Source organism: Platichthys flesus, chromosome 2, assembly GCF_949316205.1.
Source record: "Platichthys flesus chromosome 2, fPlaFle2.1, whole genome shotgun sequence".
Classification (NCBI taxonomy): Eukaryota; Metazoa; Chordata; class Actinopteri; order Pleuronectiformes; family Pleuronectidae; genus Platichthys; species Platichthys flesus.
The window spans coordinates 418,955-433,914 of NC_084946.1; the positions used below are offsets into that span (position 1 = coordinate 418,955).

General features: G+C 42.5%; 1 protein-coding gene across 3 annotated transcripts in view; it reads right to left on the bottom strand.

The window, feature by feature from the left end:
• LOC133974473 (serine incorporator 1-like) overlaps positions 1–14,960 on the bottom strand; it is a 59,709-nt gene that overhangs the window by 21,575 nt on the left and 23,174 nt on the right. For 2 of the 3 annotated variants that reach the window (XM_062412157.1, XM_062412159.1), the window contains 5 exons: positions 11,314–11,393; positions 11,030–11,167; positions 10,640–10,809; positions 9,927–10,017; positions 9,202–9,403 (listed from right to left, as the gene is read on the bottom strand). In XM_062412157.1, the coding sequence (XP_062268141.1) occupies positions 9,202–9,403; positions 9,927–10,017; positions 10,640–10,809; positions 11,030–11,167; positions 11,314–11,393 (681 nt within the window). The remainder of the gene's footprint in view (positions 1–9,201; positions 9,404–9,926; positions 10,018–10,639; positions 10,810–11,029; positions 11,168–11,313; positions 11,394–14,960) is intronic. The other variant, XM_062412158.1, reaches the window with a different exon arrangement.

The following is a 14,960-nucleotide window of genomic DNA, read 5'->3' on the forward strand; positions in this document are numbered from 1 at the left end:
TATTGCAGGTCCAGAGGTTCTTCTTTCCCCCTTCGCTTCCCCTGTCCGAGATTTATATCTATAGTCTTCAAATACGCTGCCCTCCTTTTGCCTCTGTTTTTACTTTGTAATGGGTGAGGGTTTCCAGTTGAAAGTCCTAATCCTCAATACAAGGGGTTTAAATAATCCAGTGAAAAGAGTTGCTATTTTTGACCTCCTTCGCAAACAAGGAGCCCATTTTGCTATGATACAAGAGACTCATATGGTTAGACGTGATGTGAACCGTTTATCTAATAGATTTTTCCGGATACTTGGTCATTCTTCTGCCACCAATAAAACCAAAGGTGTAGCAATTATCTGCCGTCGCAATCTGCACTTTAAATTGCTGGATACATGGTCTGACAACAAAGGCAGGATAACTATTGCCAAAATTCATATAGAAAATACAGACAGTGCGCTTGTATCGCTTTATGCTCCTAATACTTTTGACTAACAATTTTTATGAACAGATAACTAAAATTCTGCTTGATCTTCCTGACTTTAAGCTAATCTTAGGTGCTGATTTTAATGCTGTATTGGAAAACTCTTTTGATAGATCCAGTCAATCTGAAAACAAAGAATAAAAACAGAGTTCGGATGCCTTGCTCTCTTGGTCAAATAACACTGGTGTGATAGATTTATGGCATTTGATGCACCCTACTTCCAGAGATTTTACCAACCCACTCAGCAAGACACAGGTCCTTTTCGCATATTGATTTTATTTTTGCCTCTAGAGGCTTGTTTAAAAAAATTATGGAGGTCACTCTCTTGCCAGTCACTCTTTCAGATCACAAGGCTGTAGTTGTTCTTGCCTTGATTTGCTCCACTGCATTGCAAGCTCCTAAATGGCGTTTTAATACTACCTTACTTTGTGACGAGTCATTCAGAACTCAGTTTATTGCTCAACTTAGTGAATTCATCAATATAAACAAGGGGTCAGTCAGTGACCCGAGAATACTCTGGGACGCTGTTAAAGGCTTTATTAGAAATAATGCTACACTGTATGCATCTAATTTAAGAAAAGCCCGCTCTTCCAGGCTGATCCAGCTGGAGCGCAAACTTTCAACATTGGATAACTAAATACAAAAAATTTTTGATGATCAGGTTGCATTGCAGTACAACCTGGTGAAAAAAGACATTAATGCTATTCTCAAACGGCATGCTGAATTCTTGATCCAAAGAACACGCCAAACATATTATTTGAATGGAGCCAGACCCAGCCATTTACTCTCGTTGAGGCTGAAGGCTAATGAACATTTCGCTGACATCACCTCAATTAGATCAGAAGACAGGCATATGTTAACAGAACCCTCTGAAGTCAATGCTTCTTTTCATAGTTTCTGTGCGGAGGTTTCTCACAACAAAGATTCATGCAACAAATTCTTGAGTTCCATTCAACTACCTAAAATGAAAGACAATGGCTCCCAAAGTTTAAACGCCCCTATCACTTTAAATGAGCTTAAGGCTGAAGCTGATGATATGCACAAGGACAAATCACCTGGCCTGGACAGGATCCCCCCAGAATTTTACACAACTTTCTGGCATAGTCTGGGGCCCTTATTTCTTGATATGATTCAGGCCTCCTTGGAGAGAGGTGCTTTCTCCAGAGATGTGAATGTAGCTATCATTTCAATGTTGTTGAAAAAGGACTAAAGATCCTTCTGAATGTGCCAATTATAGACCTTTATCCCTTTTAAATACTGATATAAAAATTTGCGCTAAGTTTCTTGCACGTAGGCTCCAACCCTTTATGACGAAACTCATTAATTGTGACCAAACAGGATTCATCAGATCCAGGCAGCCTGCAGACAATGTGAGGAGATGAATACATATAATACACGGGGCCTCCTCATTACAACTACCATCAGCTGTCTTCTCATTAGACGCTATGAAAGCATTTGATCGTTTGGAGTGGCAGTTTCTCTGGTCTTTGGAGTTTTTTGAGGTGGGTCCTCACTTCTTACATATGATTAAAGCTTTATATACCAATCCAATAGCTATGGTACTTACGGGCAGGACTTGCTCCTCCCTATTTAACATTGCAAGGGGCTCCAGACAGGGATGCCCTTTGAGTCCCCTCCTGTTTGCACTCTCTCTGGAGCCGCTCGCTCAGTCAATCCGGATGTCTAAAGCTATCACTCCTATCACTGTGTTTGGGACCACACATTACATATCTTTGTATGAGGATGACAACCTCCTATATCTAGGGAACGCGCAGCAGTCTCTCCCTGATGTTTTATCTATTTTCCAACGTTTTAGTGATATATGTGGGTACAGAATTAATAAAGTCAGCTTTCTTACATCTGAATGACCAAATGAGAAACAAAGCTTTACCTGCAAATATACCAGTAGTCAACCACTTTAAGTATTTGGGTATTAAGATTAGCTCATCAGTACAGTCCATTGTCAAGTCCAATTATGAAGAAACTTAACCCGTGACCTTAATAAATGGTCCGCGCTGCCAAATTCTCTTAGATCTCGTGTATCTATTATTAAAATGAATGTGCTTCCCCGGATTAACTTTGTGAGGACGATGCTGCTTTGGCCACCACCCCCACGTTTTTAACTTCTAACTTTGTCTGGAATAGAAAGCGTCCTCGTCTCAGATTATCCACAGCACAGAGAGATAGAGCTGACGGGGGTCTCTCATTGCCTAACCCTAAATTATATCACTGGGCCTTCAGTCTGCGACCTCTGATCAGCTGGCTGGACGAGGGTATGGAGACTTCATGGCGAACACTGGAGGAGAATATGGTTTGTCCATTGAAACTAAATGAAATCTTATGTTACCGATGTTCCCCTCACGTATTAGCAGTCTGAGGGCAGCAGAAAAAAATTGTGGTATTTCATCTAATTGGAGCCCGTATTTACCTATTTTTTATAATGATCGTCTGTTGATTGGTAAATCCCCAATAAGGTTGGTCAGTATCGCCAGTGGTATGACAAGGGGATTCACTCCCTTTGTGACATTTTTGGGGACAGGGGCCTATACTCTTTTGAAGAGCTCACATTCCGGTTCAACTTGCAACATTCCACTTTTTATTTCTACTTGCAGCTAAGAACAGCCATGAAAACATATGGTGTACCCTGGCAAGGTCCACTGGAGGAACACTCTTTGATCAAACTTTTGCGTCAGGCCCGGGAATCCAGAAAAATGCTATCTAAATTGTATCGTTATTTCCTAGAAAAATCTTATATTACTCTGCCAGTGAATGCATCTTGGCGGGCAGAGATTTCTGACCTTGACCCCGACCTCAGCTGGGATAGGGTCTGGGATACAGTTAAACATTCATCCAGAAACCCTGACCACCAACAGATTCATCTAAATTTCATTTACAGAACATACATGACTTTACTGTATGAAAATTTAAGATAATCCGAAATGTACACTATGTACTACAAGCACTGTTGGCACCTTTTTCCACATGATTTGGGAATCATTTATGACATTTTATGTATTTTACTTAATTTTTGCTATATATTTATCTTCAGTTATATCTTTTTATTTTATTTTTATGTTTTCATTTTATTATTATCCGGCGTGTATGTGTGTATCTGTGTGTGTGAGTACATGGGTATGCTTATGTTTGTATACGGTAATTACTTTATTTATGTGCTGTTGAATGATGATGATTGTTGTCCTTCAAATCCCAATAAAAATGTGATCACCAAAAAACAACCCACTAGAGCACTCCAGTACCTGCTGCCCAATCAGTTTGCTGCACAGGTAGTCCAGATCCCCCAGGATGGCAAATCCATACTTTTTAAGTTTTCCGTGTCTCCAAACAGTCTCAGTATCATGGAGATACAATAAACTGGCCATTATGGGAGGAGAGCTGGACAGGGCCGTAGAAGGGCATCAACCCATTGAGTCTTAGAAACAGACTCAATGAGGGCCCGATGTCTTCTAGTGGGACCTATGCTCACAGCCCAGCACCCTGAAGCTCATTTGGCATTCGCCAAAGAACACCAGCATTAGCAGGTCTGCCACTGACACCCAATCTCCTCGCAGATGAGAGCAGGCTCACACTGAGCTAATGTGGTAGGTGGGAAATCCTGGTGCAGTGGGCCCTGGCTTCCTCCTGGTGCAGCACAATTCCCTGCCTCATAGGCCATAGTGTGAAGGCAGTTCCTGGATAACAAAGGCATTGATGCCATTGACTGGCCCTCACGTTCCCCTAACCTAATCAAATTGAGCACCTAATGTATGGGTGTATCCGACCCTGCCAAATACTTCCACAGACTGTCCAGGAGCTCACTGCTGCCCATATCCAGGTTTTTTAAGAAGATCCCCCAGGACACCATGCCTCGACTCATACCTTAAAGTACTCATAGTACCATATCACCCCACAAGAGCACTGAGCTCCCAGAATTCTGGCTTACTTGACATCTAAAGTATCTTAAAGTAGTATGAGCCAGAGCTTTCAGCTATCAAAGTCCTCTCCTGTCTAATCTCCCAATTTCAGTTCGGGAGGCAGACACCCTCTTTATGTTTAAGAGTAGGCTTCAGATAAATGTTTCACATCTCTTACTTCAGTAACAGTCTATGCTGTATCTGTTCCAGTAGTTTTAAAAATAAACCATTTAAAGCAAAAGACAGCATGGCTACTTCCTGCTTGCCAAGCCTTTGTGCTGTACCAGTTACAGGAATAGCCTCCGGCGTACGTATTTGGCGGCTGCGATGCTGTTTCTTGCGTACCCGCGGCCATCATTGTCACTAGTACCGTCTGACTTCTTCCACCAGCGACGCTGAGCGACTGAGCTTGGGCGCTGGCAGAATCGCCCTTCGGCCATTATTTTCTAAAGTGTTGATTGGCCAAATTGCCTTTGCTATACACGTTAATTTTTTTTTACATTACATGTCATATGGCTGATGCTTTTGTCCAAAGCGACTTACAATTAGTACCCCCAACATTCATGAGGGGCCATTTAGGGGTTCAGTATCTTGCCAAGGACACTTCAGCATGCAGATCGGAGAGAGTATCTACCCCAGCAATAGTCACTTATTGGCTACTTGTCTCTGCTTTATGGGCGACATTTCCAGTGCTACTGAACCATACACTATGCCCTGATCATTTCCCACACATTACCACTGAATATATTTATATAGATTTTGTACAACACACGTTATTGTGAATTTTAAACACATAAATAAGTTATCATAGTTAATGTTAGATTTAATTTTATAAAAAAATAAAAATTAACAATTAATCATGCTCTCCACAAGGAAGTGCCCTCTATTGGCCAGCCGCGACACCTAAGAACTATTAAGAGGAAGGAGACCCTGTAGCCAGAGAAAAATGGACATTCTAAGTTGAGTTTTTTGAGGGAATTCTTTTGAGTTTATAGAACGACTTTCTCCCAGGGTATATGCAGTAATCATGAGATTAAATTCAATACTTATCAAGACCTTTTTCAAGACCCTTCTTATATTTTTCCAGAACCCAGCGCCACAAGGAGGTGTAACCAGTTACATCAGCGACACAATTGAGTTTGAGATTGCAAAATTTAATGAAGTTTGCCATCTGCACTGTGTCTACACAACAGAATTCAGATGGGCCGGGACGGAATAAAGCTCAAAAGAATAAATTGAGTTACTAAGCTAAAAGGCTCAATCTATTTATAACAATAACATGCTTACGCACTCACTCACTCACACACGCACAAAACAGTGTTTCCCACAGGATTAGTTGAGATCATGTTGGATGGACCCTGGACCCTCTTGGAAGAGGATATAGTACATTTTAAAGTAAAGATGCATCAATCTGGTCCGCTTTGAGAGACAAATTAAGAGCCTAGATTGTAATTAATATGGCAGTCAGAATCTACTTGTGGTGTGAGAAACACTGCACAGACCCACTGAGCAGTAAAAGGTTCAGTCAACTCTGCAATAAGCACTTTTATATTACTTAATATAATAAAACTATTTAGCAGACCGCAGCGCGAATCGCGCTTTGAGACAGACATTGCCTAGCAAGGCAGGAATGAGTGTTAGCCTGAATACTCCAGTCACAGTAATCTAATTAGTCTGGATATAAATAACTACTTTGATGTCATGTGACTTTCTCACCCACAAATTCACCTAAAAAAGACTTTAAAGCACGGGGGATTTATGGTGGTAGTAGACATTAAGACAGATGTTACACTCCAGGGGTCTGAGATAAAGCAGGGGACAGGATATCCTTTCACCTATTTCCTGAATATCAAAGAGGCTGATCGATAAGTTTTGTTCCTCTCTAGGAGGAGCTGTAAGATGTTTGAAGTGCTCCCTTTCTTGCATGTCATTAACTGTTTAACCACCCCCTCCCGAATGGGTGGGTTAGCCAAATGTATAAATACCAACCACTGTCTTCTGTCTGGGTACATATGACATTTGTACTCGTTTTTTCCATTTATTAAATTATAGAACATCAATAAAACAACTTTTGACATTTTATTGCTATTTTTACCTGTTACAAAAATACATGTGTAGGCCTATTTTGAAATAATGAAACACAGAACTATGCTTTTTTTGATCATCTCCAGCTACGGAATTTAAATCATTAAAATTCATCCACACATATCAGGTGTAAATAATAATGTAAAACAGCCCAGACTGTAAAATGTAGATATTAGCTCAATGACGTGTTATAAACTGCTGCAGTGTAGAATAATCCGTCTGCGTAAAGAAGCTCCCAAAACCTCACAGCGCAGCGTGTGCGTAAAGGAGCCATGGTGTCCCTTCAATTTGCCTTCAATTTAACAAATTGTTTGTGTGTGTGTGTGCGTTCCATTCGATTTCACCGCTGGACACAGAAGTCGCCTTTGCTCAAGATGCCACTTTATTAATCACTGACACAAAGACTGATACACTGCAGTATAGCCTAAATAAGTCCCACTGCATTGTAAGTGGCATGTGTGTGCTGTTTTAAGTGTAGATTTATGTGCGTTCCAGGACCTGTGCTCGTCGTACCTGCGCTGTCATATGTACTTAGCATTCCGGCACCTTGTGATTTACAAATGTAGCACTGGATACATCATGACCTGTGCGAAAGAGGGCGGAAAACTATGAATTTCACCAGTAAAGCGAGCCCTATAATCATATATATGATAGAAAACAACTTCTGTCCATCGGTTTGACGGTAAAAAACACTTTTTCACCACCACCGACAACAAACAAAGGAGACTACCCATGGCGCTGTTTACCGTACCTGGAACACGTAGGCGAGGACGAAGGAAAAGAGGGTCGCGAGCCGGCTGAGGAAATGTGAAAACCGGCCTCCTCTACCAAGCATTCTTCTGGCTAATGTCCAGTCCCTGGACAACAAGCTGGAGGAACTTCGTAGCAGGATGGCGTTTCAACGGGACATCAAGTTTTGTAACGTGATGGTTTTCACGGAGACTTGGCTCGACCCCTCGATCCCGGACTCCGCCATTGTTCCCGAGGGGGTCTCCATTCACCGCCAGGACCGGACAACAAACTCAGGTAAGAGCAAGGGAGGGGGTGGCTGCTTCATGGTGAATAATCTGTGGTGCTCTGATGTGAGGATTATTTCTTCAGGCTGTACTCCGGACCTGGAGCACCTCATGATCAGATGCGACCTTATTACATCCCGAGGGAGTTTACATCGGTCATTCTAACAGCGGTGTACATCCCGCCCAGCGCCGACACTAACCAGGCACTGGACGAGCTGCATGCGGTGATCGACAGGACAGAGACATCACGGCCCGAGGCTGCGTTTATCATGGCCGGGGATTTTAACAACGGCAAGATGAGGAAAGTCCTGTCGAGATACTTCCAGCACATCAGCTGCCCGACGCGCGGAGCGAACACGCTGGATAATGTATACACTCCCTTCCGGGGTGGGTATAAGGCCCTCCCCCGCCCCCCATTCGGCAAATCAGATCACGTTTCAGTCCTGCTGCTGCCTTCCTATAGGCAGAAACTCAAGCGTGACAGGCCGGTGACTCAGACCATTCAGCGGTGGATCGGCTCTTCAGGACTACGTCAGCACAACGAAGTGGTGCGTGTTCCAGGATGATGACATCAACACGGACGCGGTCATCTGCTACATAAGCAAATGCATTGATGACGTCGTACCCAGGATTACAGTAAAAACATTTCCCAACCAGAAGCCCTGGATTAATGGTGACTTCTATGCTAAACTCAAAGCACAGACTGCTGCCTTCATCTCGGGGGATCTGGAGGAATACAAGAAATCCAGGTACGCGCTCCAGAGTGCTATTAGCAGTGCTAAGAGACTCTACAGGGACAAAGTGGAGTCCCATTACAAGGGCTCCAATACTAGGAACATGTGGGCCGGACTGAGAACCATAACAGACTACAAAGCAAAGAACAGCAGTGCTGATGTAGTGTCTGTATCTCTCCCAGAGGATCTGAACACTTTTTATGCACGCTTTGAGAGTAACTCCCCGGCTGCGGAGATGGAAGAGGCCCAGGAGGACTACTGCCCCCCAGTCATATCCAGGGCAGACGTGTGGAAATCCCTCAACTGGATCAACACACGCAAGGCACCTGGACCTGATGGGATCCCCGGCCGAGCTCTCAAGGTGTGTGCATATCAGCTGGCAGATGTGTTCACAGACATCTTCAACCTGTCACTGCTCCAGTCTGTAGTCCCTGCATGCTTCAAGAAGACATTCATTGTCCCTGTTCCCACAAAACAAAAATCCTCTGCCTGAACGACTACCGCCCAGTAGCACTCACTTCCATCATCATGAAGTGCTTTGAGCGGCTGGTCCAACCATTCATCACCTCCTCCCTCCCTGACTCTCTGGACCCTCTTCAGTTTGCCTACAGGTCAAATAGGTCGACTGCAGATGCCATCTCCCTCACCCTCCACACTGCACTCTCCCACCTGGACCAGAGGGACACATATGTGAGAATGCTGTTCATCGACTACAGTTCAGCATTCAACACCATCGTGCCCCTGAAGCTCGTCACCAAGCTCAGAGACCTTGGGCTTAACATTGCCCTCCGTGAGTGGATCCTGAACTTCCTGACGGGCAGACCACAGGCGATGCGGATCGGCAGAACCACATCCTCCACCCTGACTCTCAACAACGGTGCCCCCCAGGGCTGCTTTCACAGTTTTGCTGTGGTTTTGAACTTCAATGATATTGATACTACTAAACTACTGGTATCATGACATCTAAAATCTTACTTCGGGGTAATAACCCTACCTGGAGTAGAGAATGCACAGGACAAATATGACAAGCCCCACAATGCTCTGGGCATCCCACCATTGCAGGTATGGCGATGATAGGACAGGTTCCTCTGTGCCAATGATCACCACGGCCGTCTGGTTCTCTATCTCAAGAGGGGCCAGCGTGGGGGTTGTTATCTGCTGAAAGATACTCAGCACGCTGGGGTTACATACTCTGTCTAGGAGGAGGGAAAAAAGGTACATGTTTTTATCTATAACATAGTTTATGAGATGGAATGTAATGAGATATATTCTAAAAAAGTGTGACCTCATTTGCAGATACATTCCTCACAGTCAGATGTTCTTGAAAGAAAATGATTGAGCTCTAGGACACTAGCTTGAAAATTCTACTTAAACCATTTCAAGTAATAATAATGCTTTGTTTCTATTACTTTTGTCTAGAAAATCCACTAACTATAGCATGTGAACATGAACCAAATACATTGAGTTGAACCAAGAGCAACATTTATTGATTACAAAATTTAAAGAATAAGCATGGTGATACATATCCTGCACGTTATATCCAAATCAGCCGATAGTTACTTTATTGAAATATAATAGTGTCATTTCATGTGTAGTGCTCTTTTCCATGCTGTCGTTGTCTCGCTCTCTCTCTAATAGATCACTGTTGTTTCTGCAATCCCTAACTCCACAGATTATGTAATCAAAGGAATATTTCTTGCAACTGACAAACAGTCTCACCAGGTTCGTTGGTCATTGCAGACCAGGTCAGAAACATGGTGTACAGGGTGATGAAGGAGGACTGTAGAAGACCTGAATGTGGCTGAGATTCCTAGGGACACACAAAGATAGAACAGTCATGTATGAAAAGGCAAGCTCATGAGAATGTCAACAGATATCCTGTCTTATCTTGAGTGCATGTCTGAAAGGGCTCAAGTTACGTCAGACTACTTCCAGGGCAAGGTGTGAGTGCAGGCTAGTCCCATTCATAACAATCCATACACTTGGTCTTTTTGCACTGTTAAGAAACTGGTCCTATATGCTTCTTAATCAGTAATTTGGCTCATGGTATGTAGCTTGCATTCGGCACACTTAAATCCTGGTACGGTTTGACAGTAGTATATTGACATAACAAGTGCAAAGCAATTTAAGCAACAGATCAGTTCCAGGTTTTGACCTCTGAAGTTAAAATAACATTTCAATCAACACTGATCTCATGAATGTCCTGTCTGGATTCAAATTGATGGAAATCTATCAAAGTGACCAACAAATTGCATCCCTAATTGTATTAAGAATATTATACTGTATTGCAATCCCTGTACAGATGGTAAATATTACCAGACTTTAAACATATTCTTTAAACTGTGCATGTCAAAATTTGGCAATGTTGCATCAAATGACTACATTTGCCTGACTAGATGTTTGATGGTGAAGCACTGTTCTCTGTTCTGTACCTGTACTTTGGGAAAGACAGAGACAACAGATGCCACAATGCAGAACAACATGTTGAAGCTGACGAAGAACTTGTTGATGAAGCATAAATCAGGCCTGGTGTAGAAGATGAAGAATATTATGACGGCAGTAAATGACAGGATGTAGTTGAACGCTGTAACCACCAACAAAGCTAGAAACAGAATGCAGAAATGTTAGTTATTCAACAATAGGTATACAAAAAAACTCAAGATATGTATCTCAATTATTTGGTGTTCAACCTATGCATCTGCATTAATTTGATATGGTTGTCACTTATTTCAGTTGTGAGCAGTCTTATTGTATTGTATATTGCACTGTGCATGCATGTTTTTATATACAGCATATTACTAGGCCACAGCTCAGTCTCTTACCTGCATACCAGAAACTGGAGTTGCCATTATCCATCTTGTCTACCCAGGACTCATTCCAGGAGTGGGCAAAATCCACCAGCAGCACAAGCTGGATCAAAATGAAAAAGAAAGCTCCACCGGAGCCCACCACAAACCACACTGGAACGAAATAGGCCCACAGGTCATTAAATTACTCATCTATATTATAATATCTGTTATTATCCATTATAATTATCTATTATCATAATATTGTATATTGGATTTAATGATCTGTGTTTTAAAAAGTTCAAATATAAAGTTCTCACAGTAGGTAAAAGGCCCATCTGGAATGTAAAAGGCGGCCACAGTAACTGCTACCAAGGCAGCCAACTTAAAGAACCAAAATCTGAAAACAAATGAACTGACAGTTATTAAGCATACAGGAGGCACATCAAATTATCTGCAGTATAACTAAAATGGCATTAGTCAGGCAGTAATGCATATTTTGATTTTTTTAGTTGTACTTACAGTACATCTAATAAGTGACCCACAAAAGCTTAGAAAGCGTTTAATCTTAATTTAACACTAAGAGAGTCACTTGATTGTTTTATCAAAATCAGAATCATGAATCTATGTGTACTATAGTGGCATCCGATCTTGATGGTGGCTCCTAATCTTGCTGGCTGCTGACCATAGACCATAGACATAGATGATTGCAGCAGGACTGCTTCATAATGCTCCTTGAGGGTTCTTTGTGCATCTGGTCATGATACACAACTATCCTCATTTTCGTGAGGATCAGTGAATACTAAATGAGGGGCTTTTCCATAGGTGGCGCTGTTGAGCAATTTCGCCACGCCCGTTTCCAAATACTCCAGAATACGTACATTTTCACCACTTTATAATTTACTGCAAACTTTTAAAACTTTTTCAGCACATTCAAAAATGGTCAGAATAATCCTTACAATTTCAATAGGGCCTCCCACCAAAGGTGCTCGGGCCCTAATAATAATAATAATAATAATAATAACTAGGGCTACGTTGTAGCACTAACGGGCCCGAGCACAGGCAATTTCAAGTCTGTTGCGGTCAGTGAAGAGAGAACGTTCGATGACCAAGCGCTCGTCTCTGCGTTGCATGCGTTTGCGCACTGCGGCAAGGATGATCGCTTCACTTCCTGTAGCCAGCACGTGGCGCTATGAACTGAAGGTAAGTAACCTTGAAACTATACAACAACAAAACCTATTGCTTTATCCATCATCATAAGCTTACATGCCTCAAGGCATATTTAATATAAAATTGTTATAAAAGTTACCGTTTATTTAACACGTCTAATGAACAGATTCGGCGCTCACGGTTCTTACGTTGCTTCAAAAACATGGGCATCATCTGTTTTGTTATTTTAGTACAGTGTGTACACAACACTGATCTCTTATAAAGAGAATAATAGCACGTCAGAGAAATACTGTATATGTGTGAATAAGAATAGTATTCTGAGTATGAGATTATATGTTAATAAGAATAGTAATCTGTCTATGAGACTATGATAGTGTGTGTATGAGACTATGATAATGTGTGTATGGGAGTTTGATGGTGTGAGTGAGGAAGTTTGATTGAAATGGAATTTGCACTGAATTCTCAGTTCCAAATTGGTTATCTTTGATGAGGCGAAAGTTCACTGACTGCTTTTCATTTCCATGTCCATTTACCAGATCAGAGCGGAAACATTGCCTGTTGTTCAGATTTTCTCTGCATGCCGCCTTGTTTAGCATCAGAATATACAGAGAAATTAACTTTAAACACGGTTTCAATGTTTGTCTTACCTCTTAAGAGGCGGGGGTGAAATTCGCCTTAAACACCTGTCTGAGGAATACCAAACGTAAATTGAAAGGTGTTCTTGAACCATTTGTAGTACATGCATGGTCTTGGTCGATTTTGAAAGGTAACATTCTGAACTTTTCCCCCCAAAAGTCAGAAACACTCTTAAGTGCTACTTGCATTGAGTAATAGCAGTTGGAACACACTGAAGTAGAAGGTTTTTATTTATGCCTGAATATTTTTTGGTAAACAGATGCCTGCAGTTGAATCTAACTGGGACTTATGAGCTGAAAAACACAATGGGACCACAGCATGAAGCCTTACCTAGCCTTAGTTCAAATTTGATAACAATACCACTGTTGGGCCAGCCCAGAGGATGGCCACCAGACACTGGGGCAGAGGTTAACACAAAGAAAATCTACACAAAGGGCTGTATAAATCAAGGCCTTGTGGAACATTCCGATCCAACCTGAGAGTACTTTTACCTGGCAGTTTCGAGAAGCCCCCAGCAGGTTTCAAGACTCCCGCAGGACCACGGGAACCCCTGCTGGGTCTGTAGACGCCCAGTGAGGTCCAAGCCCCTCCCACTGGTGTCCAGCTCTGACTTTCCAGTGGCTGATAGCCAATTCACCCATGAACCCCTCGTCCATGGGGGAAGAACCTCTCAGGTAGAATTAAACCGCTGAGACATCAAAAATCTTCGCCATTTTCCCTGCTGAAGACTTCAACCAGGACCCCTCCGGTTTTTCCAGATGTTCTTACTGCTAACGGGGGCAACCAGAGTTAGTTTATTTTATATCTTTCATTTTCTTTTAACTTAAGTCAAGGCTTATTTTGAAAAGCCGCGCACAGGAAGCCCACTCGCAGGCCGAGCTCAGAGACTTTCTTTTCCACGATCCACAAAACTGCGCCATAGCTGCTCATCCCTGCAGAAAGACGAGGCAAAATACCGTCAAAGAAGGACGAAGTTTCATTCCGTCGACAAAGAAGGACAAAGCACCATTCTGTCGAAGAAGACGAACGAGGTTTAATTCCGTTCCAAGAGCACGAGAAATTCGTGCTCTTGGCCCAGCCCTGATCTCCGTTGCAACCACTAGACCCACCGGAGCACCGCTTAAGAGGCCAGAACTTCACTCATTTGTTTTCCCGGAATTCGCCGTACGCGCACGCATCCTGAGGCTCAACCACGAGATTCATTGGACTTCCGGGATATCCGCGCTAAACGCGCATGCAACACCGCTGAGGTCACAGTAAGAGGCTTTATGTCTGGGCAGAGACTAGTATTTATACTTAGCGTGTCATTTTATTTGAGTGTATGTTTGTTTGAAGATCGCCTAATCTGTTTTTCAGCCGTTTAACACGGCGAACTGAGACGTCACAACCGGTTCCTTTGTCTACTATGTTTTGAAAAGCGCGCGGGAACGAGCCGGCGTTTCGTTAGAGCTTTTCTTTCTTTCTCTCTCTCTCTCTCTCTCTCTCTCTCTCTCTCTCTCTCTCTCTCTCTCTCTCTCTCTCTCTCTCTCTCTCTCTTCTCCTAAACCTGCTTTTACACACGTCCTGACGTCCATTCACACATTTCACGTGACATGGATAAATCTAGACTACAAGAGGCTGAATACATCTAGACGCCCTTTGGCGCCAGAACCACGAGATAAGGATCTCTTTGTCTGAAACTCCTTTGTGTAAAATATGTGACCGCCATCTTGTCTTCGACATCATGGCGTCGCCGAGGTCATAAACCTCTATCTTGAAATGACTTGAACGTAACATCATCTTGAATTCGGCCAGACAACGTCACCACGTGACCTCGTCATTACGCCATAGCCACTCCCCCTTCTCTTTCTTACACACACGCACAGACACAGACAGGCAGACACACACGACCACACACACACACATATAGATACCATCAGTATTACATGTGTTTACAAATTGTGATCAGTGCTGCTGCTGCTGTTGCTATCTTTGAAATATTGGAGTTTGTTAAATGAAGAATTATTGAAATAACATTAACTTTATTTCCCTTTAATAAAACCTTTTGTAATTAAAGTATTTGTATTCTGTGTTTATTGGTGCATATGTGTATGAATACAGCTGGTTTACTTTAGCCTGTTCTCGAACTTAAAACCCTTCATTGTTTATTATATAATCATTA